Source organism: Oryctolagus cuniculus, chromosome 4 (genome assembly GCF_051225735.1).
Source record: "Oryctolagus cuniculus isolate XC-2025 breed Fujian yellow rabbit chromosome 4, ASM5122573v1, whole genome shotgun sequence".
Lineage (NCBI taxonomy): Eukaryota > Metazoa > Chordata > Mammalia > Lagomorpha > Leporidae > Oryctolagus > Oryctolagus cuniculus.
Window position 1 is genome coordinate 7,833,080 of NC_142870.1, and position 27,006 is coordinate 7,860,085.

General features: G+C 42.0%; 1 protein-coding gene across 28 annotated transcripts in view; it reads right to left on the reverse strand.

Moving 5' to 3' along the window:
- The window catches only part of TTC3 (tetratricopeptide repeat domain 3), a 127,103-nt gene that overhangs the window by 54,539 nt on the left and 45,558 nt on the right, over positions 1-27,006 (reverse strand). For 19 of the 28 annotated variants that reach the window (XM_008274871.5, XM_051833619.3, XM_051833621.3 and 16 more), the window contains 12 exons: positions 22,998-23,058; positions 22,723-22,807; positions 19,856-19,990; positions 17,331-17,411; positions 14,825-14,937; positions 11,800-11,920; positions 10,318-10,440; positions 9,483-9,584; positions 7,218-7,310; positions 6,224-6,288; positions 5,104-5,240; positions 2,729-3,055 (listed from right to left, as the gene is read on the reverse strand). In XM_008274871.5, coding sequence (XP_008273093.4) covers positions 2,729-3,055; positions 5,104-5,240; positions 6,224-6,288; positions 7,218-7,310; positions 9,483-9,584; positions 10,318-10,440; positions 11,800-11,920; positions 14,825-14,937; positions 17,331-17,411; positions 19,856-19,990; positions 22,723-22,807; positions 22,998-23,058 — 1,443 coding nt within the window. The remainder of the gene's footprint in view (positions 1-2,728; positions 3,056-5,103; positions 5,241-6,223; positions 6,289-7,217; positions 7,311-9,482; positions 9,585-10,317; positions 10,441-11,799; positions 11,921-14,824; positions 14,938-17,330; positions 17,412-19,855; positions 19,991-22,722; positions 22,808-22,997; positions 23,059-27,006) is intronic. The other 9 variants (XM_089331420.1, XM_089331419.1, XM_089331416.1 and 6 more) reach the window with 1 other exon arrangement.

The window sequence follows — 27,006 nt, forward strand, 5'->3', positions numbered from 1 at the left end:
GAAATGGGTAAACTCCCACCACATCTCCAAGAACTGTTCTTTTTTTCCCCCCAAATTATCATGGCCCCTTCTCCTCCTCTACAAAAATCAAAGTGGTCATCATTCCCAATTTAATCAGAAATCAGAGTGGCTGCAACCTCATACTCCTCGTGAACGCTCCTCAGTAACACAGCCACCAAGAAGCAGAAGGAGCTCACTCAGTTTCCCCATCACACCTCTAACACAGCACGGTCACCTCTTGCTGGGCCTGGGGTGCTCAAAGCAGCCAATTAAATAAAGACTGCTCGGAGGCCACAGTGCCCTGGACTGCTCTTTCTTCCAGCTGAAAATGTTAGCTTGCAGAGGTCAAGCTGCATGAGAAACTACCAACTTTAAACACCAGAATGCCACAGAAAATTCAGTAAAAGGTTTAAGGGAACCACCAATGAGAAAAGCAAATTCGCATTCCCCACGCGAGGCTCACATCAGAGCTGTGTCAGTGAGGAGAATGTGGGCAGATCTGAAATGCTCATCCTCTCACTTGTGGTCTGCTACTTCCTTTTTCCCTCCATCTTTTGCTAAACATGTAAACTGGCCTCTCTCATGTTAAATATATACATAACTACATAACATGACTCCAGTGTATAGACTCTATGAGAGAGAGGGAAGTAAAATCCCAGAAATTGTTAAGTGCTTTTTTTTTTTTTTATTAAATAAATGTTTTATATCGGGGCTACAGCAGTAGCCTTACTAATTAAGATACGTGAACTCCTTTTACAACATTAAATAGAAGCTACAGAGTATGCACACATACTTATTAAAATCATGCCTTTAATCTTCAGAATAAATATGCATTACATCAAAAGACACTGTTCACATCTGCCTGCCTGACTAAACAGTGGCTGGCACTCTTGTCCATGTAACGTAACCCAGACAAGCTGCTCCTTCAGCAGATGAAGTAAGCAGTAATTTCAGAACTCACTTATCTGATGGACACTAGTGGCAATCACCCGTTAGGAGTCACTTCCTGGGACCACAAACCCATGGAGATCTATGCTCAAAGCAGGAGCGTTAGCCAGCGCTTCAGCTCACTAGGCTAATCCTCCACCTGCGGCGCCGGCACCCTGGGTTCTAGCCCTGGTCGGGGTGCCGGATTCCGTTCCGGTCGCTCCTCTTCCAGTCCAGCTCTCCGCTGTGGCCCAGGAGTGCAGTGCAGGATGGCCCAGGTCCTTGGGCCCTGCACCTGCATGGGATATCGGGAGAAGCACCTGGCTCCTGGCTTCGGATCAACGCGGTGTGCTGGCCGCAGCGGCCATTGGGGGGTGAACCAACGGAAAAAGGAAGACCTTTCTCTCTGTCGCTCTCTCTTTTACTGTCTAACTCTGCCTGTAAGAAAAAAACAAACAAACAAACAAACAAAAAACCCAGGAGTATTTATTTAGCTAACTCTGGCAAGCTTGATGCCATCTCACTTTGTCTCTTCTCACAGAAACTGACCAGTCCCTTACCTGAAACCCTAGGATTCTAACAGCCCCATGTCTCAAAACCTCAGGCAGGGAAGGGTGACTGGCAGGGGCAGGAGTCCTTCTCTTTGACCTGCTACTGAGAGGTCCTGCTCTCTATTCTGTGGCTCCCTTTTGTCGTTAATAAAACAGCTGCTAACTGAATCAACTGTTGTGCCAGGCCAGTTGCCATCCTGGTCACAAAGATAAACAGATCCCTGGTAGGTACCCAAAGCATCCTGACCTGGTGTAGGACAAGCACTGTATCTGCAGCTACCTTCCGCAGTCCCTCATGGCCCTGGGCAAAAGGGCTACTCGGAGGGTTTTCCTCAACCTTCTCTTCTCCCACCGAAACCACAGAAGTCCGAGCTGTGCATCAGAGCTGTATGATGCTATGATTTAAAACAGCCTCGTCCAACTGTGGGTATGTTTCACTTAATTTTACATACAGGTTGCCCTAGCCTAAGCAATTATTTTTATCCACTCTTTCCTTCTGTATTATTCTTCAAGGAATCTGAATTTGAGGTTCTCTTTCTTTCTAATCAAGCTATTGTACTGTACAATCCCAAAAGGCACCCTACAGACGGCAGACTCTAGGTGTCCTATTTACATGAAGCTGTGCCCACGCTTCAATTTTTTTTTTTTTTCGACAGGCAGAGTAGACAGTGGCAGAGAGAGACAGAGAGAAAGGTCTTCCTTTTTCTGTTGGTTCACCCCCCAAGTGGCGTTGCGGCTGGCATACCGCGCTGATTCAAAGCCAGGAGCCAGGTGCTTCCTCCTGGTCTCCCATGCGGGTGCAGGGCCCAAGGACCTGGGCCATCCTCCACTGCACTCCTGGGCCACAGCAGAGAGCTGGTCTGGAAGAGGAGCAATCGGGACAGAACTTGCGCCCCGACCAGGACTAGAACACAGGGTGCCAGCGCCGTAGGCAGAGGATTAGCCTATTGAACCGCGGTGCTGGCCCTCACATAATTCATAGATTTACAAATAGTTAACATAAACCAGGTCTGGATTTCCTTATTAACTGATCTTTATTTGCTTAGGTCTTTTAAAAAAGATGTAACCTATTTACAAAACAATCAACAAATTGGTAGTGGGGGGGGGGGGTGTACAGAATTTTTAATCAAATAAATTTGTAGTCCTGAATTTAATGTAACAAGTGATATGACCGGAAAATGAAAAGGATTCAGAGACCCATGTTATTCTTTCCTCTAAACTACATTGCTCTAGAAAACCAAGGGACATACCAAAGCCATTAAGCTTCTGGATCCAGGCAGCTAATTTGGGCTCCACTTCTTTCAGCTCACTCAAAACATGCAGAAATATCCTTGTCTTTACTCTATTCTTTTCTTGAATCAAATGACGAATGACATAGTCCACCGCTTCATTTAGAAAATTTTTGCTGGAAAAACAGGTTGTATAGTCTTCTGTGCTCAGAACTTTCCAAGAAAGCAGTTCTTTGAGAAGCTTAGATGTATTCAAAATCCCAGATTTAATCTTGTCTGCGTACTGCTTTATGCACTGAAGAATTCTGTCATCAAGGAACTGACAATTCTGAACACTGTCTACAGTTTCTAAGGATAAATACCAATGGTTAGTTAAAATAAACAGAACTAACTTGCAGTGATATAACTTAGAACAATGTAACATTACATAATAAAATAAAATATGACTGATTTCTATGCTGCTTTACATTGGGATGGGGAACCTTTTTTCTGCCAAGGGCTATTTAAATATTTATAACATCATTTGTGGGCACACAAAATTATCTTCTTAAAAATTAGCCTTCCACAGACTTACTGGATGTCAAAAACCATCTGCAGTTGCACCTTGGCAAGGCCAAATGATTTCCCAGGCCCTTTAGTGGCCTGGACATTCCCCATCCCTGATTTATGTAAATAACTCAAGAAAACTTTAAATTAAAAATATAAATATTTGATAATATCTTTGAAAAGATGTGAACATTCACATTAAACCAAACATATCAAAAACACATACACCCTTCATTCTGCAGCATTTGCTTAACAGTATCTGAAACATTAGTTCCTCTGAAGTAAGGTCACATCCCTTAACCACACTAATGCAGCCTCACAGACTGTCTTAGTTTTATATTCAATAAATACGGTTAGTCACTAAGCATGCAGAGATAAAACACATGCACTGAACTTTTTTAAGTGGGAAAGATAGCTTAATTTCTGAAATATCGCTAGAGTACTAGATAAAAAATAAGGACAGCAAGTGAAAAATACTCAGTTTGTAAACACAGCCATAATAGCAGAAAGTGCAGAAAACTCACAACTCAAACCTGGTAATAAACATCCTGGCCTATGGGGACATGGGAACAGAATCACCAGTAAGACGTCCCCACGCTGGTCAGGGCTTGAGAAGGCTGGATAGGTGAGCTCTAAGGTACCTGCTATGAGCTGCTTCCTTGAACTCAGCTTTATTTCTGATAATCAGTAGCTACTTTTTTTTTTTTTTTTTTTTTGACAGGCAGAGTGGACAGCGAGAGAGAGAGACAGAGAGAAAGGTCTTCCTTTTGCCGTTGGTTCACCCTCCAATGGCCGCCGTGGCTGGTGTGCTGCAGCCGGCGCACCGCGCTGATCCGATGGCAGGAGCCAGGTACTTATCCTGGTCTCCCATGGGGTGCAGGGCCCAAGCACCTGGGCCATCCTCCACTGCACTCCCGGGCCACAGCAGAGAGCTGGCCTGGAAGAGGGGCAACCGGGACAGAATCCAGTGCCCCGACCGGGACTAGAACCTGGTGTGCTGGCGCCGCAAGGCAGAGGATTAGCCTAGTGAGCCGCGGCGCCGGCTTAATTTACCCTTCCTCACTGGGGCACTTACGTACACACGGCAGAATTTACAGAGCAATGTCAAAAAAGCACATGCAGGTCAGCTATAAAGCCTACTGCACTTCAGAGACGAGGAAACAGATAGTTTGCTCAGATTAGTGTGAGACCCTGTGCACTGTTCCTAACATCAGTGCTTTCCCACCAATGGACTCTCTCAGAGTAACAGAAAACAGTATAAAGATGCTAAAGGGCCAGTGTTGTGGTGTAGATTAAGCTTCTGCTTGCAATGCCAGCATCCCAAATCAGAGTGTCATTTCTAGTCCTGGCTATTCTGCTTTCCAATCCAGCATCCTGCTAATGCACCTTGGGAAGGCAGCAGACAAGTACTCGGACTCCTGCTACTCATAAGGGAAACAAGGACAGAGTTCCTGGCTCCTAGCTTTGGCCAGGCCCAAATCTGGCTACTGTGGGCATTTGTGGAGTGAAAATGTATAGATACTCTCTCTGCTGCTCTGCCCAGTGCTGGGGCCCCTGCAACCACGTAGAAGACCTGGAAGAAGCTCCTGGCTCCTGGCTTTGGCCTGGCCCAGTCCTGGATAGTGTGTCCATTTCAGGAGTAAATCAGTGGATGGAAGACCTCTCACTCAGTCTCTCCTTCCTTCTCTAACTCTGCCTTTCAAATAAATAGAATAAATCTTAAAAAAAACAACCACTAACTGAAGCCTGTCTTTCAATTCACTAATGACTAATATAAGGCCTAATAAGATGAACATTTATATGTATACTTTTAAGCAACAGTGTATTTTTCTTATCATGCCTTGACATACCTTTTGGCTCTTCATTTCTGGGTTGATTACTTTCTCTTAAGTCCTCTTCCATTCTTTCTTGCGCTAATTTTTTTGCTTCTTGTTTTTGGATCTTCCTCTTCATTTTTTTATCTTCTTTCAGTCTTAGCTTCTCTAGGCTGATAAATATTGATGATTAGTGATGACTCACCTTTGTTATAAGCTCAACGAACTATTTTCTTTTGCTTACTATAGAGACCATTCTCCAAGTAATAGGTTAGAACTTTTCCTTTGTAGTCAGACCCTGGTCTACATTTTCTGTTTGATATAAGAATGTGTTGATAAACTGCCCATCAGTCAAAATAAGGGCACTTTTTCATGAAAAAAAAAAAAAGCCTCACTGATTAAGTTATGGCTAATTAAGGATGCAATGTATAGATTGTACAGATGCTACTTCCACACGTATGTTACTGCAGAGAACAAGAATAGTATGAATGACTCTATAAAATAATATATGTGTACAATTTCACTTTGAACAAAGAGCCCATTGTGAAATATTTTCACATCCCCATAATTGACCTCACAACACAGGAATTTGGTTGATTTGGCTATAATTAATTCTTTCTAACAAATAATTCTGATCATCTTTTCTTTTGCTTTTTCTTGGTCAGATGATTTTGGAAAGAGAGTCACTTTTTAGAATAAAAAAAAAAAACAAGGAGCTGAACCAAAAAAATGGAATTATTTGATCTTTAAAAAAGATAAAGAAATGAATAATTCAAAGAATACACTGGATATTTCACAGTAAGAAACAGTCATTGATTCAAAATACTTGTTGAAGAAACAAAAAGTTAAAATGGTTTTGGAATTAAATGACTGACAGCAAGATATATAACTTAACCAAATGCCAAATCCTACAAAACATGTGACTTAACACAACTGTCATAATTTTACTTACAAATTTGAATACTAAATAACAATTCAACTTTTTGGTCTGTAACCATTTTAAGCTAGTTCTCTTTAGTTTTTATTAAAATCATTTAAAACATCCTTATTTGGGCACAGCCTATTTATAACACAGCATAATTCAGAAATCTGCATTTAATAGAATTATATTCTAAGAGACATCATTAAACTGCTGACTAGTGATTAAAAATCTTACCTAGAACATTTCTGTTTCAGAATAGGTCTTGGAGGAACCTTTTCTTTTACGACCTTGTGTTCAAACTTTAAATAAAAGAAAGACATCCAAAATTTGTCTTATAATCCCATAACATACAGCACAAAACCATGAACAACACGTATCTCAAAAGCACAGTATGTTTGAATTGAGAGAGAACAGTAACGATCTGGCCTAGACAAAACGCTGAAAGCTTCAGCGAAATAATTCCCTAAGAAGAACAGGAGAGGAGACACACTTTAGGAAAAAGTTCAAAAAATTAAGAGTAGGGGCCAGTATTGTGGCACAGCTGGTTAAGCTGCCACCTGCAATGCTGGCAACCCATAGGGGCACCGGTTCAAGTCTTAGCTGTTTTACTTATCCAGCTTTTTACTAATGGTCGTGGGAAAGCAGAGGAAGATGGTCCAAGTGCTTGGGCTCCTGCACCCATGTGGGAGACTGGGATGGAGTTATAGGCTCCTTGCCTGCCATCACAGTGATTTGGGGAGTGAACCAGCAGAGGATGGAAGATTCTCTAACTCTCTGAAATAAATAAAATAAACCCTTATACAAAATTATGGGTGAGCAGAAGATCCAATAAATTATGACTATTATCATGAGTAAGCACTCCTGCAGCACCTGTGCAATAAAGTTACAGGTAATCCCTTGAGACACTCGGCCCCGCCCTAAGAACCTACACCACGTCATGACCCGCAAGTTCCTGAAGATTAAACAATAAAGTTATCCAAAGAGTTCAAACAATAAAACCGAAACATGAAGTCTCCCTTTCTTATAGGAAATGAAAGACTTGGGGATACTTCAGGAAGGATTCTCATATTCACTATTCCCTATGTTTTCTTAGATGAAGTAACCATTTCTTTCCTGAAAAAGACAAGATCTAAATCACACAACTTCCATGAATTTAAATAATGCTTTAAAAAGTGTACATATTTTGGTTATCAGTTTTAAAAGATTTCTCCTTTATTGGCTTACTTACTTCACATTTAACTTGACCGCCACTGCTGAAGATGATAATCTTAGAAATGATACCTTCACAGTCAGGGGTAAGACAAATTCCTTGTAGAAAGTCCTATTTGATGAAAAAGAAGGAGGATGTGGGGGATGTCAGTCTACACAGGCACACAATTTTCACCACCAGGAATGGTAAAAATATGCTCTAAACCTTCAGGAAAGCACTGCAAGCCCTTGCCTGGTGCCACGTGATACAATGGTTCAAGGGCCTGGGTTCGTGTCTCTCAGCTTCAGCATGATGTACCCCAGACACTGTAGGAATCTGCAGACTGAGCGAGTGTACGGGAGCTGTCTGCCTGTCTTTGTCTCAACTAAATTAAAAAAAAAAAAAAAGTTAAGAAAATAAACACTACATGACCAGCCATTGAACTTTTTCCTGTGACACAGGAACATGTTTCCAGTAAAAGTTGCTTTGCAACTTGGATTCAGAAACAAAAACATGGGGCCGGTGCTGTGGCTCACTTGGTTAGTCCTCTGCCTGTGGCGCTGACATCCCATATGGGCGCCAGGTTCTAGACCTCGTTGCTCCTCTTCCAGTCCAGCTCTCTGCTGTGGCCCGGGAGGGCAGCGGAGGATGGCCCAAGCACTTGGGCCCCTGCACCTGCACGGGAAACCAGGAGGAAGCACCTGGCTCCTGGCTTCAGATCAGCGCAGGGCACCGGCCACAGCGGCAGAACCAACAGAAGGAAGACCTTTCTCTCTGTCTCTCTCTCTTACTGTCTAACTCTATAAAAAAAAAAGAAAGAAAGAAAAGAAACAAAAACCATGGACACAGAACAGAGCTGCTACAGCCCAACCCTGGTCAACAGGTAATCTGCACATTGTTACACATAATCTAAGATTATCTGCAGTTGCAGACCTTCAGAACAAGGAACAAAAGCAAGAAATGAACCTCTCTCACTGTGAAGTCACGGATATTTGGGGTGTCTGTTAATTCAGCATATCTAAGAGAAAGCTGACTAATTTACAGAGGGTATTTAAAATCCTGGAATGGTTAATGAGACCACAAAGGAAGAATGTGTACCACCAGAGAAACTCAATTTTAAGTAAGATAAAAACATGGCAAAAGTGACTCAATGGCAACAGTTTTTGGTTAAAATCTATCCTTAGTTTACAATGAGAGGGTGTGTTAAAGTTTAAGAATTTATTCCCACCACACCTGAATAATTTCCATGGCCAACAGACACCTAGTACAATCAACCTACTTTTCCCCACAGGGACAGTGGTCTACAGGAGCCTATGCAGGACACACACAAAAGGTTTCCTTTTCTGAAGTCCAGAATACATACAGATGACAAGTATTTTATCAAGGCAAATAAATTATAAAATTGTGCCTTCTCTCAAAGGGTATCTAGTTAATGCTGATTGACATGATTATCTTGAAAATAAGAAAAACTCTAATAAGAAATGGCAATATAAAATTTAATTTGGTTTCTTAGTGCAAATCACTTCATCAAATTTTGGTAGAAAATAAAAATTGGCAGAAAACATAAATTTTGGGACCTGAACTCTCCATCACCACTTCTGAGTGATCAAATAAAAGATTCTTTGAAGACTAAAATTGTCAGGGCTGGTGCTGTGGCACAATGGGTTAGGATGGAACATCCCATATCAGAATGCCAGTTCATGTCCAGGCTGCTCCACTTCTAATCCAGTTCCCTGCTAATGTGCCTGGGAAAGTAGCAGATGGCCCATGTACTTGGGCCCTTGCCACTCCAGGGGAGACCCAGATGGAGTTCTGCGATCCTGGCTTCAGCCTGGCACAACCCTGACCATTGCAGTCATCTGGAGAGTAAACCAGCAGCTGGAAGATCTCTGTATCTCTGCCTTCCAAATCAACAAAAAAAATCTTAGAAATAAAATTTTCAAATATAGTTAGTATAACTGAGGAACTGAATTTTTAAAAAGGACCATAATCTTCAGTGCGTAACTTAAGACCTGTATTTTAAAATCAGGTATTTAAACTTAAATTTTTGATCCTATAGTCTCAATGCAAAAGATGTTTAAATGATTTATTAAAGGTCATTATGGTTACAGCCTTTATAATTACGTAAAATAAAAACTTATTCTATTTTACTATTAAAATTGTAATTTAAAGATTCCTAATTTTGTCTAGAATGCTCAGGAAGGAATTTATATTCACTGAAGACTTTCTGAAGATTCTTGGAGAAAAGAAAATCTATATACAACAAGCATACTAAAAACTCCAAGCAATTTGATTGTGCCTTACCTTGTCAATTTTATCATTAAATGTTGTTGTTTTCAACTTCTTCCAGCAGTTCATGTGAAATTCTATTTTACAGTACTGGCAACAGCTGATTCGTATAAAACCCTGGCATTTCAAAGAGATTTTAATTCACATTTTAAGGATGTTGACAAGCACACACATAGACACTCACAGTATATACTCCAAGAGAGACTGCTGCATTCACTTGGCAGACACGACTAGACATTCTGTCTCCTTGTGGAGGTCCAAGTCAGGCTGCAAATACAGTGCCTGCCCCACACATTCATCTCCACAGCCTGCAGCTGCACTATCCTTTACAATGAAGACAGTGAGGGATACAAATATTTTATAAACATTGTTTCATCTGTGTACTAACTAGAGAAGGTGGGCAGCTACTATCTTCTTAAAGACAAACCAGTAACTTATTCACTCACTTAAGTGCCAAACATGGTTTTGAATTTAGGTGTGGAGGGGCTAATTCAGTAATCACAAACCTAATTTATAATGATTCCTGAACTCAAATGTTATGATCCGTCAGAACTGTAACAAATCAGGGGTAGTAATCTCCTTTAGCTTCTCAGGTCTAAGGACTAGGTGGCTATACAGAACCAGGGCTAGGAGGAGGAAGCAGAGCTACTAGCTGCCTTCTCAGGTCACCAGCCCGCCCTCAGCGCTCACATCAGCGACTCTGGGTTCCTGAGCGAGACAATGTAGACCCACAGAAGTCCAAGAAAAGGGCAGGCCGGAGACCTTGGTCATACCCAGGTAAAGAATCTGCTCTGAAAGCATTTTCAGAAAGTTTTGCAAATTAATTTGCCACTGTATATTCATTACTTACCTTAAAGTCAGGATCAGTTATGTATATCTGGATTTTGGAATATCCACGGCACTTCTGATAGCAACAAATGGCATCAGGCACTGGAGGGAACCTGCATTCTTCAACAAATTTCTCTATCAGCATCTAAAACAAAATAAACAATAGTGAATGATACCATTGCAAAAACTAATTTATCAAGAAAAATGCCTGGGATTTCAGTAACCTTGCAATCAAAATATTTTCAACATAGGAATGACTCAATTTTGAAACCAAGAACAAACTGCATACAGCTTTTAAAGTTTTTCCTATTAAAAGGAAATTGGTATAAAGATGTGCTGAAAAAAAAAAAAGACTGGAGAAAAACTTTTTTCAGAACTTCAGAGAGTCAGAATCAAAATCCTGCCCTTGTTACAATCACCCAACCTCATCTGATACTTAATAGCTGTTAGAAACCTCCTTTAAGGATTAAGAGTTATCCCAGTGCCTCTTCATCCAGAATCCCAATACTGCGATTCCTCCTCCTTCAGGAGCCTCTCGAACCTCTCCTCCTTACGCTTGTCAGGCCCAGGTTTCCTCGAGAAAACATGTTTTCATTTCTCTGTGTACCCTCAAGTGAGTCAAATAGTAGCTCTATGTAGGAGCTGCCAGATGGTTTTCCAAAGCAGCTACACCATCCTACACCACCACCAGCACGTGTGAATGCTCCAACTTCTCCACTTCCTTGCCTACACAACAGTGTGATGGGTGTGAGGCAATATCTCACTATGGTTTTGATTTGCATTTCCCTGATGGTCAATGATACTGAACATCATTCACGTATGTCTTTTTTGCAGAAATGTGTATTCAGATCCTTTGCCTATCGTTTAATTGTTTTTCTCCTTATTCTTGAGTTGGAAAAGCTGCTCCCTATGGTTTTAAAAACTTCAACCAAAGTAAAGTTCTGAACACAACATGAGAATTCACCACAAGTGAATTCAGTCAATTCATACATAATTTAGTTTTTTCCAATCTAGCAAAGGATCCTTATGCTTATGGATATGAGACTGAATTCATATCCTCTGAGTTCGGGTACTATCTCAATAATTATAGCAACTGGGATGAAATAATGTACCTTCCTCCAGGTACAGGTGCTATAGCACACTGTTTAACAAATGCTATGAAGTTAGAAAATGGGGCCTCAAGTTACAGTTCCATTATTTCCTGCTGTTTAACCCGAATTCATCCCCTAACCTAGCTACACTTAATCACATGAACCTGTAAGGTGGGAAGCATCACAGTACCCAGTTCCTTGGGCTGCTGTAAGGATTAAACAGTGACACATGGAAGGTATGTGACAGGAAAACGGAACACATTCAGCAAGTGTCAGTGATCCCCACTAGTCTTTAAGGAACATACACTTCGGGGCAGGGGATGGAGTGCTCCTACCCGCGTCTTCCACCTCCATCAGTTAGTGCAGATGGGTCTCCATGGTTAGTAGGAAACCCTGCAGAAACAGATCAGTACCTTTACTTTCTCTGGCTGAGACTCTTCAATAACTACATTACTCGTGGGCCAGGTCAACACTCCAGGAAGACGACAAATCAAGGTTTTTGCTTTCTCAAAGTGATTCAGGGCTTCTAGGAATCTAAAGTCATAAGCACAAAGAAAGATGTTAAAGATTAGACATATTTTCATTCACCACAAAAGTCACCAAATCTCAAATTTTATGGGAGAAGTACAGGCAACAAATCACTGAATGGGTCAAAAATATTCCAGGTACCTAAATTTCCTTTTAAAAAAACTAAGGCATTGGGGCTGCTGTTGTGACATAGTGGGTAAAATTTCTGCCTTCAACACTGGCATCCCATATGGGTGCCAGTTCGAGTCCCAGCTGTTCCTCTTCCAATCCAGCTCTCTGCTATGGCCTGGGAAAACAGAAGATGCCCCAAGTGCATGGGCCCCTGAAGCAACCTGGGAGACCCAGAGGAAGCTCCTGGATCTTGGCTTCAGGTCAGCTCAGCTCCAGTCATCGCAGCCATTTGGGGAGTGAACCAGCAGATGGGGAGATCTTTCTCTGTCTCTCTGTCTGTTAACTCTACCTCTCAAATAAATAAAGATCTAAAAATTTTTTTAAAAATAAAGCATCATGCTGGCAGCTATAGAATATATCTTTTTTTTTTTTTAACAGGCAGAGTGGACAGTGAGAGAGAGAGAGACAGAGAGAAAGGTCTTCCTTTTCTGTTGGTTCACCCCCCAATGGCCGCTGCAGTTGGCCCGCTGTGGCCGGCGCATTGCGCTGACCCGAAGCCAGGAATCAGGTGCTTCTCCTGGTCTCCCATATGGGTACAGGGCCCAATCACTTGGGCCATCCTCCACTGCACTCCCGGGCCACAGCAGAGAGCTGGACGGGAAGAAGAGCAACCGGGACAGAATCCGGCGCCCCAACCGGGACTAGAACCTGGGGTGCCGGCGCCGCAGGTGGAGGATTAGCCTATTGAGCCACGGTGCTGGCCAGAATATATTTTAAACACAACTCTGTCCAATACGCTAACTTATGGTAGGTGCATACTAGTCTTTAAGTCACATCTTTTATTTTTTTAAGATTTATTCATTTATGTGAAAAGCAGAGTGACAGAAAAAGAGCGACAGAGATCTTCCTTCACTGGTTCATTCCCCAAATGACTACAAGAAGCAGGGCAGGGCCAGGAGCCTAGAACTCCATTTGGGTCTCCCACATGGGTGGCAGAAGTTACATCTGCTACTTTCCCAGATGTATCAGCAGGGAGCTGGATCCGAAGCAAAGCAGTCAATACTTGAACCGGTGCTCATGTGGGATGCTGGAGTCACAGGTGGAGGCTTAATCCACTGCAGTATGATGCTGGCCCTACAACTTATTTCAAAAGTTTCCAACAATTATAACAGAGCTCCTGGCTCCTGGCTGTAGCCTGGCTCAGACTAGCTCTTGTGGCCATTTGGGAAGTAAATAAGCAGATTATCCATCCTCACTCCATCTCCCCACCATATCTCTGCCTTTCAAATAAATAAATAAATACATCTGAAAAAACCCAGGAACCTGAACAATTTGGCTGCTTCATTTTTATAAATTTAATTAACCTCACTAATTAACGTAGATTTAAAGAGAAATAGCAGCCTTCCTAGTAACTAATCATATAGGGAACTTCTTTACATTTTAATAAACTCTAATTAGGATATCAACACTAAAAATTTCTCTGCTGTAAAAATTTTAAAAGGCTCAGGTATTCTGACATCTTTCTTCAACGATAAGGCAGTGAATTATTTTAGCAGAACAAAGTATCTAACTGGCAGAACAGGCATTTGGCCCAGTGGTTAGGCTACTGCTTAGTATGTGTGCCTCCCCCACTGGGAGTGCCTGCTTCAAATCTAGCTATTCTGCTTCCAACTCAACCTCCTGCTAACACACACCCCAGAAGCAGATGGTTCCCCTGCCACTCTGTGCAAGACTTGCACTGCATTCCCAGCACACACACACACTCTCTCTTTCATTAAAACCATGTTCATACAGATGTAGTTTTTTTTTTTTTTTTAAGATTTTTTATTTATTTATTTGAGAGGTAGAGTTACAGATAGCAAGAGGAAGAGACAGAGAGAGGAGTCTTCCTTCCATTGGTTCACTCCCCCAAAGGCTGCAACAGCAGGAGCTGTGCCAATCCAAAGCCTGGAGCCAGAAGCTTCCTCCCAATCTCCCATGCGGGTGCTGGGGCCCAAGGACTGGGGCCATCTTCCACTGCTTTCCCAAGCCATAGCAGAGAGCAGGATTGGGAGAGGAGCAGCTGGGACTAGAACCAGCACCCATATGGGATACCAGCACTGCAGGTGGAAGATTAACCTACTGTGCTACGGTGCTGGCCCCCAGATGTAGTTTTTTAGAAATAGATATTTAATCAAAAAAGTTTAGAGACCTTTGAAATATTAATTTATATTCATTCAGTCACTATTTACAGATAACACATAGTAAAGAAAACTAAGTCCTTTCTAGGAGGTTACTCTTTTATTGACTTTCTTACCAGAATTAAAATTAGAAGACACAGGAACAGCATGGATTGGTCTTACATTAATAATTAATATTGAGGGACCAGTGCTGTGGCATAGAAGGTTCTGTTTCCGCCTGCAGTGTCAGCATCCCATATGGGTGCCGGTTTGAATCCTGGCTGCTCCATTTCCAATCCAGCTCCCTGCTAGTGGCCTGAGAAAGCTGTGGAGGACAGTCCAAGTGCTTGGGACCCTGAACCCAAGAGGGAGACCAGAAAGAAGCTCCTGGCTTCAGCCTGGCCCAGCCCTGGCTATTAAGGACATTTGAGGAGTGAACCAGCGGATGGAAGATCTCCCTTTCTCTCTGTATTTCAGCTTTTCAAATAAAGAAATCTTTTTTAAAAATTAAGATGGATACTGAAATTTTTCAAAGAAAACAGCAATTATAGCAGTGTATAACAGAGAAGATTTGAAATAGTTCCAGAAAAGGAATCATCAATGATCAGGTAGAAATTACAATAATGTCATTTCCACTAACCTGTTTTTTTTCAAATACACTTTTCCAATTCCGCAGTAGGCCAGGCAATCGAGTCCCTCATTGGGATAGTGTTCGATAATCCTCTTAAACTGGTTTTCAGCTTCAGATAATTCCTTCAGTAACAGTGAGAACAATGATCATTTCCACGAAAAGGGAAACACTGGCACAGATTTTATCTGCAGGTTCATACATCTTGTATAATATTAAAGACAACCACATATACGCAAAAATTCTGATGGAAAAGGTACACCTTTTGCACTTCATTTTCTTAGAAATTGTATGAATTTCTGATAACATGGGCACTGAAGACACATCCAAACCAACCCTGCTTAACACATCAGACAATGAAAGATATGTCTGGCTGGTACTAAGAGATGAGAATTCATGTTTTTTTAAAAAAAGACTGATTTTGGTCAAACACACTATAATATATATCTTAGTAAATGTTGCTCCCTTGAAAAAGTTGGCATTCTGATGTTGGCACAACGTTTTGTGGCATAAAACAGATGAAAACTCTATCATTAAAAAAAGTCCTTTAGCAAAAATTAACATGTTAGGATACATTCTTTTAAATATTCTCAACAACCAGAAACCTGTATTCGTTGAATGAGTTTTGTTTTTGGAAGAAATCTAAAAGATACTTAGATTTAAGAAATAACTAGTAACACATTGTGAGTGGAAAAGGAAATGTCACTATGAAAACACACCAGTTCCAAAGAAGGAATTCCAAAAATGTTTAAAGCAAGGACTAAGTTGGGGTAAACACAGCGCTTTCTTAAGGGACCACTCTGATGAAATCCTTTTAAACAACTAAATTCTACCATACCTATTTGGGTGGTTTTTTTTGTTTATTTGTTTTGTTTTTGTTTTTAAAGAAAGTTTCACCACTGGGCCAGGGCTGTGCCACAGTAGGTTAAGCTTCTGCCTGCGGTGCTGGTATCACATATGGGTGCCAGTTCCAGTCCCTGCTGATTCAGCTCCCTACTATTATGGCAGGGAAAGCAGTGGAAGATGGCAAGTGCTTGGGCCCCGGCACCCACACGGGAGACCCAAAAGAAGCTCCTGGCTCCTGGGTTCAGATCGCCCTTGCAGCCATTTGGGGAGTGAACCAGCAGATGGAACACATCTCTCTCTGTGTCTCCCTCTGTCTGTACTCTGTCTCTCAAATAAATAGATGTTTTCTCTTTTTTTTGTTAAAAAAAAAAAAAGCTTCACCATTTTCCAGTAAATCATAAACGTAATTGCTATTTATTCAACTCCCATAAGGGAAAAAAAAAAGATGTCATTATTGTCCTGCCAAGAACAAAATTAAAATAACAAAAACCTGTTTTCAGCAACCTATTGGAATACAGAATTAGGCATTAACGGAAGACATTCATCTGTCACACCAAGAACATAAAAAACAAACCCCTGCCATTGCGGACCTCACAAGGGAAAACTTAGATCCCCGTTAGGCAGCACTCTGTGGTTAATTAATCATGTAGCCAGCAAGGCTTGGAACTTACATTGGTAGAAGGATGTAGTATATCTGTGGTCTTTTTAGAGCATTTAAACATTTATAGAAAAAATAACCATGGAGAGCAGAGTTATAACACCCAGTGTTATACACATGTTCCAAGAGAGCAGGAGCAGTGGAAATGAAGGGTGCTCAGACCCAAAACAACAAACCGCGTGCAGTGATGAGCAGCCTGCACACCAGAAATAATCAAACACCCAGGTATGCCCTAGCCGGCACTCTGATACCAACACTATCATTTCTCCTTTTGCTTTTCTAATAAAACAGAGCAACACAAAGCTGTCCTCTATTAACATCCCCAGGCCCATTCCCTACTTCTATCATTAAATTTAGCCAGTATCTTAATTTGATGTAGGGATAATCCAATTTTTTTATTCTGCAAGATGTACATTCACAAACAATGTACGGTACTAGCTTATATGTTTTCCAGATTGTACTAAGTGGGATAATAACGTTTATGTTCTCACCCTGCAATTTTTCTTCAACATTATGCTTGTAAATCTTTCATATATATATATATATATATATTCCATTCTTCACTTGTTACACAAATATAAAGTAGATTCCCACTGGTTGCCTGGGATAGCCTTTTTCCAACAGGAAACCAAATTAAATCTAAGGGAAAATAAACTTCACAAACTAGGGATGGGTAATTGGTCAGTGAAGACGTCAGCTGAGATGCCTGCGTTCCATCCTGGAGTGCCTGAGTTAGATTCCTGGCTTCTTGCTAATGCAGATCTCCAAAGGCTGTGGGAAATGGCTCAGGAGGGTGCATCCTTGCCATCCACACTGGAAGCCTGGGTTGAGTTCCGCCTCCCAGCTTTAGCCTGGCCCAGTACCAGCAGTTGTGTTGGTTCTTCTTGCCCCCACATCTGTCTCAAATTTAAACTTAACTATTTCAGACTATCAAGAAAGCACAGATAATTACTATATATCTTACAAACTCAAAGTCATATTTTAATTGCTTATTACCTCTGTTACACATCTTACCTCAGGCTGTCCTATTCCAAGGAGAGAAATGGCAAGTCCATAGACTACTAAGACATAGTTAATCATGGCCAGATTCAATTGCTGTCAATAAAAATGCCTTAGTTAAAAATTGTGAACATAATTCTGCTTAAGTTCCATAATACAAACCTTCTAGCCATAACAGGAAAATCAGTGTAATAAAATCTCACTAGTCAATATGATAGAACTGAAGGTCAAATATTAGAAAAAAATTTTTATAGGTCTAATGCCGTGGCATGGCAGGTTAAGCCGCCACCAGAGACTTCTGATGCAGCTCTCCGCTAATGCACCTGGGAAAGCAGTGGGGGATGGTCCAAGTGCTTGGTTCCCTGCACACACATAGGAGACACAGAAGAACCTCCTGGCTCCTGGCTTCAGCCTAGCCCAGCCCTGGTTGCATCCATTTGGGCAATGAACCAGCGATCCAGTAAACCAGCGAACCAGAGGGAGAGATCTCTCCCACTCTCTCTTTAACTCTGCCTTTCAAATAAAATATGAACCTAAAAAAATTTTTAAAAAAGAACATATATTTGTGGCCAGCGCCGTGGCTCACTTGGTTAATCCTCCGCCTGCGGCGCCAGCATCCCATATGGGCACTGGGTTCTAGTCCTGCTTGCTTCACTTCCAGTCCAGCTCTCTGCTGTGGCCTGGGAGGCCAGTGGAGGATGACCCAAGTCCTTGGGCCCCTGCACCTGCATGGGAGACCAGGAAGAAGCACCTGGCTCCTGGCTTTGGATCAGCGCAGCGCTGGCCACAGCGGCCATTTGGGGAGTGAACCAACGGAAGGAAGACCTTTCTCTCTGTCTCTCTGTCTATAACTCTGTCAAAAAAAAAAAAAAAAAAAAAAACAGATATTTTACAAAACTAAGTTGTTATATTATACTGAGTATTTCTAATACAACAGAATCCAGAGTTTCTTGGGGCATGGTTCATGATAAATTAGAATAATTTTTAAGCAAAATCATTCTTTTGCATGAACGTGGGTAAGAGTAATAGATTAAGTCATATGCTTGAGGCCCGCGCTGTGGCATAGCGGGTAAAGCCACTGCCTGCAGTGCTGGCATCCCATATGGGCGCCAGTTCGAGTACCAGCTGCTCCATTTCCAATGTAGCTCTCTGCTGTGGCCTGGGAGAGCAGTAGAAGATGGCCCAAGTTTTTGGGCCCCTACACCCACATGGGAGACCTGGAAGAAGCTCCTCGCTCCTGGCTTCGGATTGGCACATCTCCGGCCATTGCAGTCATCTGGGGAGTGAACCAGTAGATAGAAGACCCACCCTCCCTCCCACCCTCCCTCCCTTCCTCCCTTCCTTTCTCTCTCTCTCTCTGCTTCTGACTCTCTGTAACTCTGCCTTTCAAATAAATAAAATCTTTAAAAAAATTTTTTTTAAAAGACATGCTTTCTTATAACCTTGCCTAAGCTATTTACGTACTTTGCTAAAATTTTCTGGAAGAAAAGATGTGATTAAAGTGACTCTAATTCTGTGATTAAATATGTTAATAAAGAAAAATAACAGTTCTGATGAGCTCAAACTAGAGTTAACAGGAGTATAAACACTGATCATAAATTGAGTGTGACTGTGATGTTTGAATTGGCATATTACTTGCTTCCCACAACCTGGAGGAAATTCATCTAATCTTAGAGAGACCTGAAAGGCTGTGGAAAAGGAACTAAAAAATAAATTTAGGAAGTGGCTGGCATTGTGGTGCAGCAGGTTAAATCACCCATGTAAGCCCTGGCTCAGTCCCGGCTGCTCCACTTCTGATCCAGCTCCCTGATAATGGCCTGGGAAAGCAGAGGAGGATGGCACAAGGACTTGGGCCCCTGCCACCCATGTGGCAGACCCAGAAGAAACTATTGGCTTCTGGCTTCAGCTTGGCCCAGCCCTGGCCATTGTGGCCATTTGGGGAGTGAACAAGCGGATAGAAGACCTCTCCCTCTCTGTGTAACTCTTTCAAATAAATAAATACATCTTTATAATAATAAATAAATAAATCTTTAAAAAATAAGTTTAGGAGCAGGCATTTGGTGAGGTGGTTAAGGTACTGTTCAGGATGCTTCCAATTCATACTGGAATGCCTGGGGTCAAGACCTATCTCTGCTCCTGATTCCAGCTTCCTGCTAATGCAAACCCTGGGAAGTAGCAGGCGCTAACTCAGTTATCCCCTGCCATGCAGACAGGAGACCCAGATGGAGTTTATAGCTCCCAGCTTCAGCCTTGCCCAGCCCCAGCTGTTTTGGACATCTGGAGAGTGTAATTGTGGGTAGGATAGCTTTCTCTTTCAGTCTATCTCAGTGTCTCTCTTTCAAATAAAGAAACTTGAAAACAAAAAATAAGCAGCAGCTTATTCTGGTACAAAGCATTCTGAAGCCCACCCACAGCTTTTTCATGGGCATCTTCCATGATGTTTTTGAAGACACCCACGTGAATACAAGTTACAGCCTTTATCTCTTCTACAGCTGCAGGGCAGCCGCACTGGTAAGCCAGGCACGATGCAGGAACTTCACCTTTATCTTCTGGGGGTCTAAGCCGTTCAGCAGCTCCGTGAAGGCTTGTGCAGCACTGCGGCAGCGCTGCTCCAACAAGGCCGTGTAGCCATCCTGAATCAAGCTTCTCAGCATTTTCATTATATTAGCAAAATCCTGCCAAAAAAACTTCTCTCAGTCATCCAAATCTATACATTTTTAGCCTAAAATGCTAAGTTCACCAGTAAAACTAAATAATTTAAATCAACACCCAAACCAGCTTTTATTAATTAAATTCCTTTCTTAGCACGGCAAATTTAAAGCACAAATTAAAGTGCTTGGCTGCCAGCCAGGATGCCCACATCACATACTGGAGTGTCTGGGTTCAATTCCAAGCTCCAGCTCCTGTATTCCACATTCCTGCCAACAGGAAGTAACAGTGATGGCTCAAGGGGTTGAGTCCCTGCCACCCACATGCAAGGCCTGGACTGAGTTCCTGGCTCCCAGCTTCAGCCCTGGCAGAGCCCCAGCCATTGGGGTACCTGGAGAACAGAGCAGCAGATGGATGCTTGCTCACTCTCTCTTTCTGCTTCTTGTAAAAATACAGAATGTAAAATAAAACAAGAACACTGCTTCACCATCAGAAGTCCAATACATCTGCTGCTGCCCATGCAAGAAGGAGTGGTTCATTTTATACAACATGGTGCTAAGCCTTACTTGCTTTTCCAGACTAAACAGACATTGTTTTGAAGTTTGAAGAACACACACAGAGAACACCAGTCAGCACTTATATAAGTAAGTTGCTTGGCTTGGACTAGAACAATTAGGTGCAATAAAACATGCAATATGTACTGATCACTATGAGATGTTAACTACCACCAACCTGCTTTAAAAGAAACATTAATTCCAAAGTAAGAGGTGAAGAATTCAATCTTTAAATACTCCTGCCACAGATAACTATACGAAATTATTGGGAGATAGACCAATAGGTTAAATGCATAAGAACATAAGAAAATGTAATAAAATTGCTATAACTGCTCTTAAATGAGAAAAATTTTGTAATCTGAATACTTTCGTGAACATATATCACAGTTTAAACTCAGATTTTAGCAACGTGACAACATCTATATGTCACAGAAGTTCCAGAGGGTCCGGTACTGTGGCATAGTGAGTAAAGCCACCACCTGTGATGAGCATCCCATATGGGCGGGCGCTGGTTTGAGACTCAAATGCTCCACTTCCAATCCAGCTCCCTGCTAATGCACCTGGGGAAACAGCAGTATCCTCTCACTCCTTACACCATACATGTGTGCACCATTCAGTGGAGCAGAAAACTAAGCATGCATGTTCTATTCCTCACTGTTCCTAACAAAACAGACTCAAAAGGAGATTCCACTGCACAAAGCAGGCAGGGAAAAGCAGAGTGGTTACAAATTAACAAAAGCTTCCTGCTGGTGTCCATCCAGTGAATTAAAAGTTCAGAAGAACTTTTCTCTAAATTACTCATGGACAAAAGCAATTCAGGTGAAGCTGGTTTTTGTTATCATAGTACTTTAAAACCTCAGTGACAGCCATATTTATTTTCAGATATACATTTGAAGTTGGTGATGTGCTATCCCATAGATAACTAGTCTTGCACAACCTGATAAGATTTCAATCTCGTCCTCATTCTGAAGACACAGACCCTGCAGCTCTTGTTTTCAGTGGAAGTTATTTCCCTCGACCTGTACTGGAAGTTCCACCAGAGCAGAGAGAGTCGCATCACCACCAAACTCAACTCCGTCTTCAGCATGTGGGGCCTCAACCAAAACGTGGTGAGTGAACACGTGAGGGCATAAAAATAACTCTCATATTTATTTAAAAGGTCTTTTTATCTTCACAGGCTGTCTCTTCTATTTAAGTCCTTTATGGTTTGCAGTCAGTAAAATCAACATAGGAAAACCTAACTTAAATATCCCCAACTGTTAGAAATTCTAAAAATTATTTTATGAAAATGATTAGAAATCTGTTTTTACGGGGCTGGTATTGTGGCACAGCAGGTTCAGCCAGCATCTGATACTGAAATGCCAGTTCAAGTCCCTACCACTCCCATCTGTTCCAGCTTCCTGCTAATGAGCCTGGGAAGGCAGCTGAAGATGGCCAAATAGTTGGGCTCCTGAAATCCATGTCGGAGACAAGGATGGAGTTCCTGGCTCCTGGCTTCAGCCTGGCTCAGCCCTAGCTATTGTAGTCATCTGGGGAGTGAACCAGTAAATCGAAGATCCATCTCTCTCTTTTCCCCACACTCCTTCTCTCTATTGCTCTAAATAAATCTTGAAAGAAGAAAATTTTAGTTCTTGTAAGATATGTTACAGAATCTAAGATTGTTAACTGATTTTTAAAATGACCCATAGATTTTAAAACAAGCATTCTATTACATGTTTTTTTTTTTTTGGATAGGCAGAGGTTCTATTACATGTTAATATATATTTTCATCACTAAATAACAAAAAATAATTTTATATACAAAGTTATATTAGTGCTAAATCATCCAAAATATAAAAAGGTTGGTAAATCTTTAATGATTTTAGAGTATGTATAATAAAATATACAAGTGCTTAAATATTTTGAAGTGCTTTAATTCTCTGAAAAATATTTAAGGGTAATATTATTGTTAAATCACTGGAAATCAAACAGTATTAACCATTAGTTAAACCTCTCGATAATACAATTACTACATTAACTGTTACTTTAGTGACAGTGCTAACATTTAATTTAGTGACAGTGTTGTTTTTTAGCAACATAATATTGAATCGTAGATCTATAAAATTCTTAAAAAAATAATTTGAGACATACATAACAAGAACATTATTAATGGAAAAACATTTTGTTCACAGTTTGCTACTCCGCTGGAAAAGCCTTCTCCATTACCTGGTGTGCAGCTCTGGAAGATTTAGAGAATTGTTTCTCTAAGATGTTTTTCAAATCTACTGGTAACGTCAACTGTGAACTAGAACTAAAGGAGAAAAAGCAGTTGTTTTGAATCTTTTTCAAGTAAAACAGCCCTATTTACATAGGCAATATATACATATATTATATACATGTACTGAGGCTCATTCAAGACCCCAGGATGCAGATTCCCCCAAATTAATTTCCAGATCCAATGCGATCTTGATGAAGTCCCTGTACAATCAGAGAAGACACACCTGGGCTTCTCTGGTTCGTTATTTCGAGGTTTTTGCTTTCCTTTATGTTTTGGAGGCTGACCTGTGAATACAAAAGCATCCGTTCATGAAGTCTACACACAGAAACCTGCAAACTCCAGAGTAAAGTAAAAACACTTACATTGGAATATAAGTGAAAGAAGCAATACTGTGTGAATGTAACTGCGAGTAGGTGAGACAAAAAAGTACCTGATGCAAGCTTCCCATGTATGGTGTAAAATGACTAGAAAGAGAACTTACAGTAAGTATTATTATTTAGGTCTATAGCCGATATGGAGAGGCACGGGGCAGCTCCTATGCTCAGGTAGCTTACAATCAGATGGGATGGAAAGAAACATTACTTCTGTAGTGATGAAGAGAAGACGCAGTGTTGTTACTGACATGGTACTCCCTTAGTCCCAGAAAGGGAATCACATAAGCTGGAATGGGAGGCGACAGTATTTGTGAGAATGCAGTGCTGATGTGTGGTTTTGAGGAATAAGCAGGACTGGAACAGAACAGCCAGAACCCAGAGTGGAGCTCTTCTGAGAAATACTGTGCATGGGTGATGTGAGGAGCTCACAAGGCTGCAAGGTGGGAACGGGCTGCAAAGACAGGGTGGGGTGTTCATTTATAGACTTTCTGTTGTGGGACGATGAGGGCTATCTCTGCTCTTGTCTCAAGGTGAGCACATGAGATTTTTACCGAGAGCAGGAAACCTGTCTCAGCAGTCAGGAGGGGGACTCCACGGGAGCAGCTGCCAGAGCAGCTCTTTTACAACAAAGTGGCTTTCTCTGATTGCCCCTTTCTGAAAAGAAAGTAAAGATTTCCCCAGTTAAGGGGAGGGACAGATTGAGAACTAATCAGAAGGAAGGGATAATGACCAATTAGGAAGCCATAGTAACAGCCAATCAGCAGGAAGGGACAACTGAAAGTGTATGCTAATGAGATAGGCCACATGAACCAATCAGGGAACTGATACTGGAGTAGCCTGTTCTGCACAGAAGTGTGAAGAGTGCTCAGTCAGGTCACCTTGGCCAACTCAACAACACCTGAAGATTACACTGTCTGTTTCTCCACCTGGAGTCTCCTCCCCCTCTCCCCCAGGGTTCCTGGCAAGTTACACGACATGCTTTCTCTTTCCCATGTGTTTGTTCCTTTCCAAGGCCCTGGTGTCCCTATCATTTTCACTCTGCTCTCCAGCTGTGCAGGCTCCGCCTTCCTAGCAGCCGTGTGGGCGGCCTCAGCATGTTCTTGGTCAGGGGAGTGCAAGCTCCCAGCCGGGTGGAAGTGTGAGTATGGACAGCCAGAGGGCCAGGGCCCACCTGGAGGGTCTGGATGAGAGCACAGGAAAGTCACAGCCAGTGCAGGAGGGAGTGGGAGCCTGAGCTGGCTATGGTTGCCTCAGAAAGAGAGAAATACTTCTGGGAAGGCAGAAGAGTTCCAGTTCGATTTTGGCTGTGTGACACCAGGCAAAACATTTAACCCTAACCTTGGAACCTCAATGTCTTCATCTGAAGCGTGAACAATACTTAAATTGTTGGAAAATCTATAAATTAAAGGCTGTCTTCTAAAAAAAAAAAAAAAAAAAAAACTTTTTTATCTTCAAAGATGTTTCAAAGGCTGTTAGAATTACATCAGATGAGATAACCACCAGGGTCTCCTACCCTAAAATTATGGTAAAAGTGAACAAAATAAAAGTGCCCAATACTAAACAGCTGTGGGCAGGCAAGGACACAGTGAATGCTAGAAGCAACACACTTAGGAGAAAAGAAACAAAGCAACAGCATTTCTGAGGAGAGAAGACCAAGCATCTCTCCACAGTAACCCAAGAAACATCGCAGGAATGCTGGAGATAAATAACTGCTCTAACTTAATTTCATGCAGGAAAGCATGTAAGCATATAGTCCTAAAGTCCTCATCAAAATCTTGTAGTATAAATGGAGATAAAGAAATAAACAAAGGGGCAGGTGTTTGGTGCAGCCACAGGATGCCGCTTGGGCTGCCTGCATCCCGTATTGCAGTGCCTAGTTTTCAGTCCCAGTCCTACTTCCAATTCCAGCTTCCTGTTAATGTGCACCATGGAAAACAACACAGGATGGCACAAGTGCTTGGATCCATACCACCCACAGGGAGAGCCAGATGGGAGTTTCTGGACTCCAGCTTCAGCCTAATTCAGCCATAGCAATTGTGGCCATCTGGAGAATAAACCATCAAATGAGATCGATCGATCTCTCTCTCTCTCGCCCACTTTAAAGTAAAATAAAACAAGAGTTTAAAAATATATTTAAAGGAAAAGAGAAAAAATGAAGCATGAAAACGCGCTTCTCTGGAACGTTCATCTCCAGAGAAGCTAAGTAGTGAGCATGTCTGCACGTTTACCAGTTGCATAAACACACACACGCACTGGGCGTATTCAACTTCAACAGGAACTAGCCTAAAGCATGTTGGAGTTGAACGTTCGAGTCTCTGCCCCAAGATTCCTATGTGAACACCTGATCCCCAAGGTGACAGCACTAGGAGGTTGACCTTTGGCTGTGACTGGGTCATGAGGCAGCGCCCTCAGGAATGGGGTCAGTGTCCTCAGAGCAAAGAAGAGGTCCCAGCAAGCTCTCTTGCCCCTTCTGCCATGTGAGCACACAGTGAAGATGGCTATCTATCAGTGAACCAGGACGAGGAACACCCCCACTGAATTTTCTGGTGCCATGATAGTGGATTTCCCAGCCTCCAGAAATGTAAGAACTAAATGTTTTTAAGCTATGCGGTTTGCTGCTTTTGTTAGAGCAGTTCAAAATGGGCTAGAGAGAATCCATTCTTCAAGGGTGCAGTATCAATCCCAATAAGGTGAAAATCAATTACTGAAAGATGAAAATAATGTACTTCCTTTTATATGTTAAGCACATATAAAACATATGCACAGATAGTCCATAGGCAGATAAATAGTATTTGTGATATTAACATTTTGTAGTGGAGGCCAATCAGAAAACAGGGTAGTTTTGGACAGAGGCAACAATACACTTTCAACAATGAAAATTCATGAGCAACTTAGCACTGACTTGAAATAAACATTCATTACTCTGTTAATATAGAAATACCATAATGTACAATGAGAACAATGTAGGAGCTGATGCTGTGGCACAGTGGGTTAAAGGCCTGGGGGCCGGCACTGTGGAGCAGTAGGTTAATCCTCTGCCTTGTGGCGCCAGCATCCCATATGCGCACTGATTCTAGTCCCGGCTGCTCTTCTTCAAATCCAGTTCTATGCTAAGGCCTGGGAAAGCAGTAGAAGATGACCCAAGTGTTTGGGCCCCTGCGCCCAAATGGGAGACTCAGAAGAAGCTCTTGGCTCCTGGCTTTGAATTGGCACAGTTCTGGCCTGCAGCACCAGTATCCCATATGGGCGCTGGTTCAAGTCCCAGCTGCTCCACTTTTTTCTTTCCCCGAAGAAAGCAGACAACTGCTAGGTTTCTTTCTTTTTTAAATATTTATTTATTTGAAAGTCACAATTGCATAGAGAAGGAGAGGCAGAGAGAGAGGTCTTCTATTCGATGGTTCACTCCTTAATTGGCTGTAATGGCCGGAGCTGCACTGATCTGAAACCAGGAGCCAGGAGCTTCTTCCAGGTCTCCCACACCCAAGGACTTGGGCCATCTTCTACTGCTTTCCCAGGCCATAGCAGAGAGCTGGTTTGGGAGTGGAGCAGCCAGGACTCAAACTGGAGCCCATATGGGATGCTGGCACTACACCACAGCACCAGCCCCAGCTCCACTTCTGATCCAGCTCTTTGCTATGGCCTGGGAAAGCAGTGGAGGATGGGCCAAGTCCTTCAGCCCCTGCACTCATATGAGAGACCCAGAAGGAGCTCCTGGCACCTGGTTTCAGATCATCTTGGCTCTGGCCATTGTGGCCATTCGGGGAGTGAACCAAATGAAAGACCTCTCTCTCTCTGTCTCTATCTCTCTCTTTCAAGTAAATAAAATAAATCTTAAAAAAAAAAAAACAAAAAAAAAAA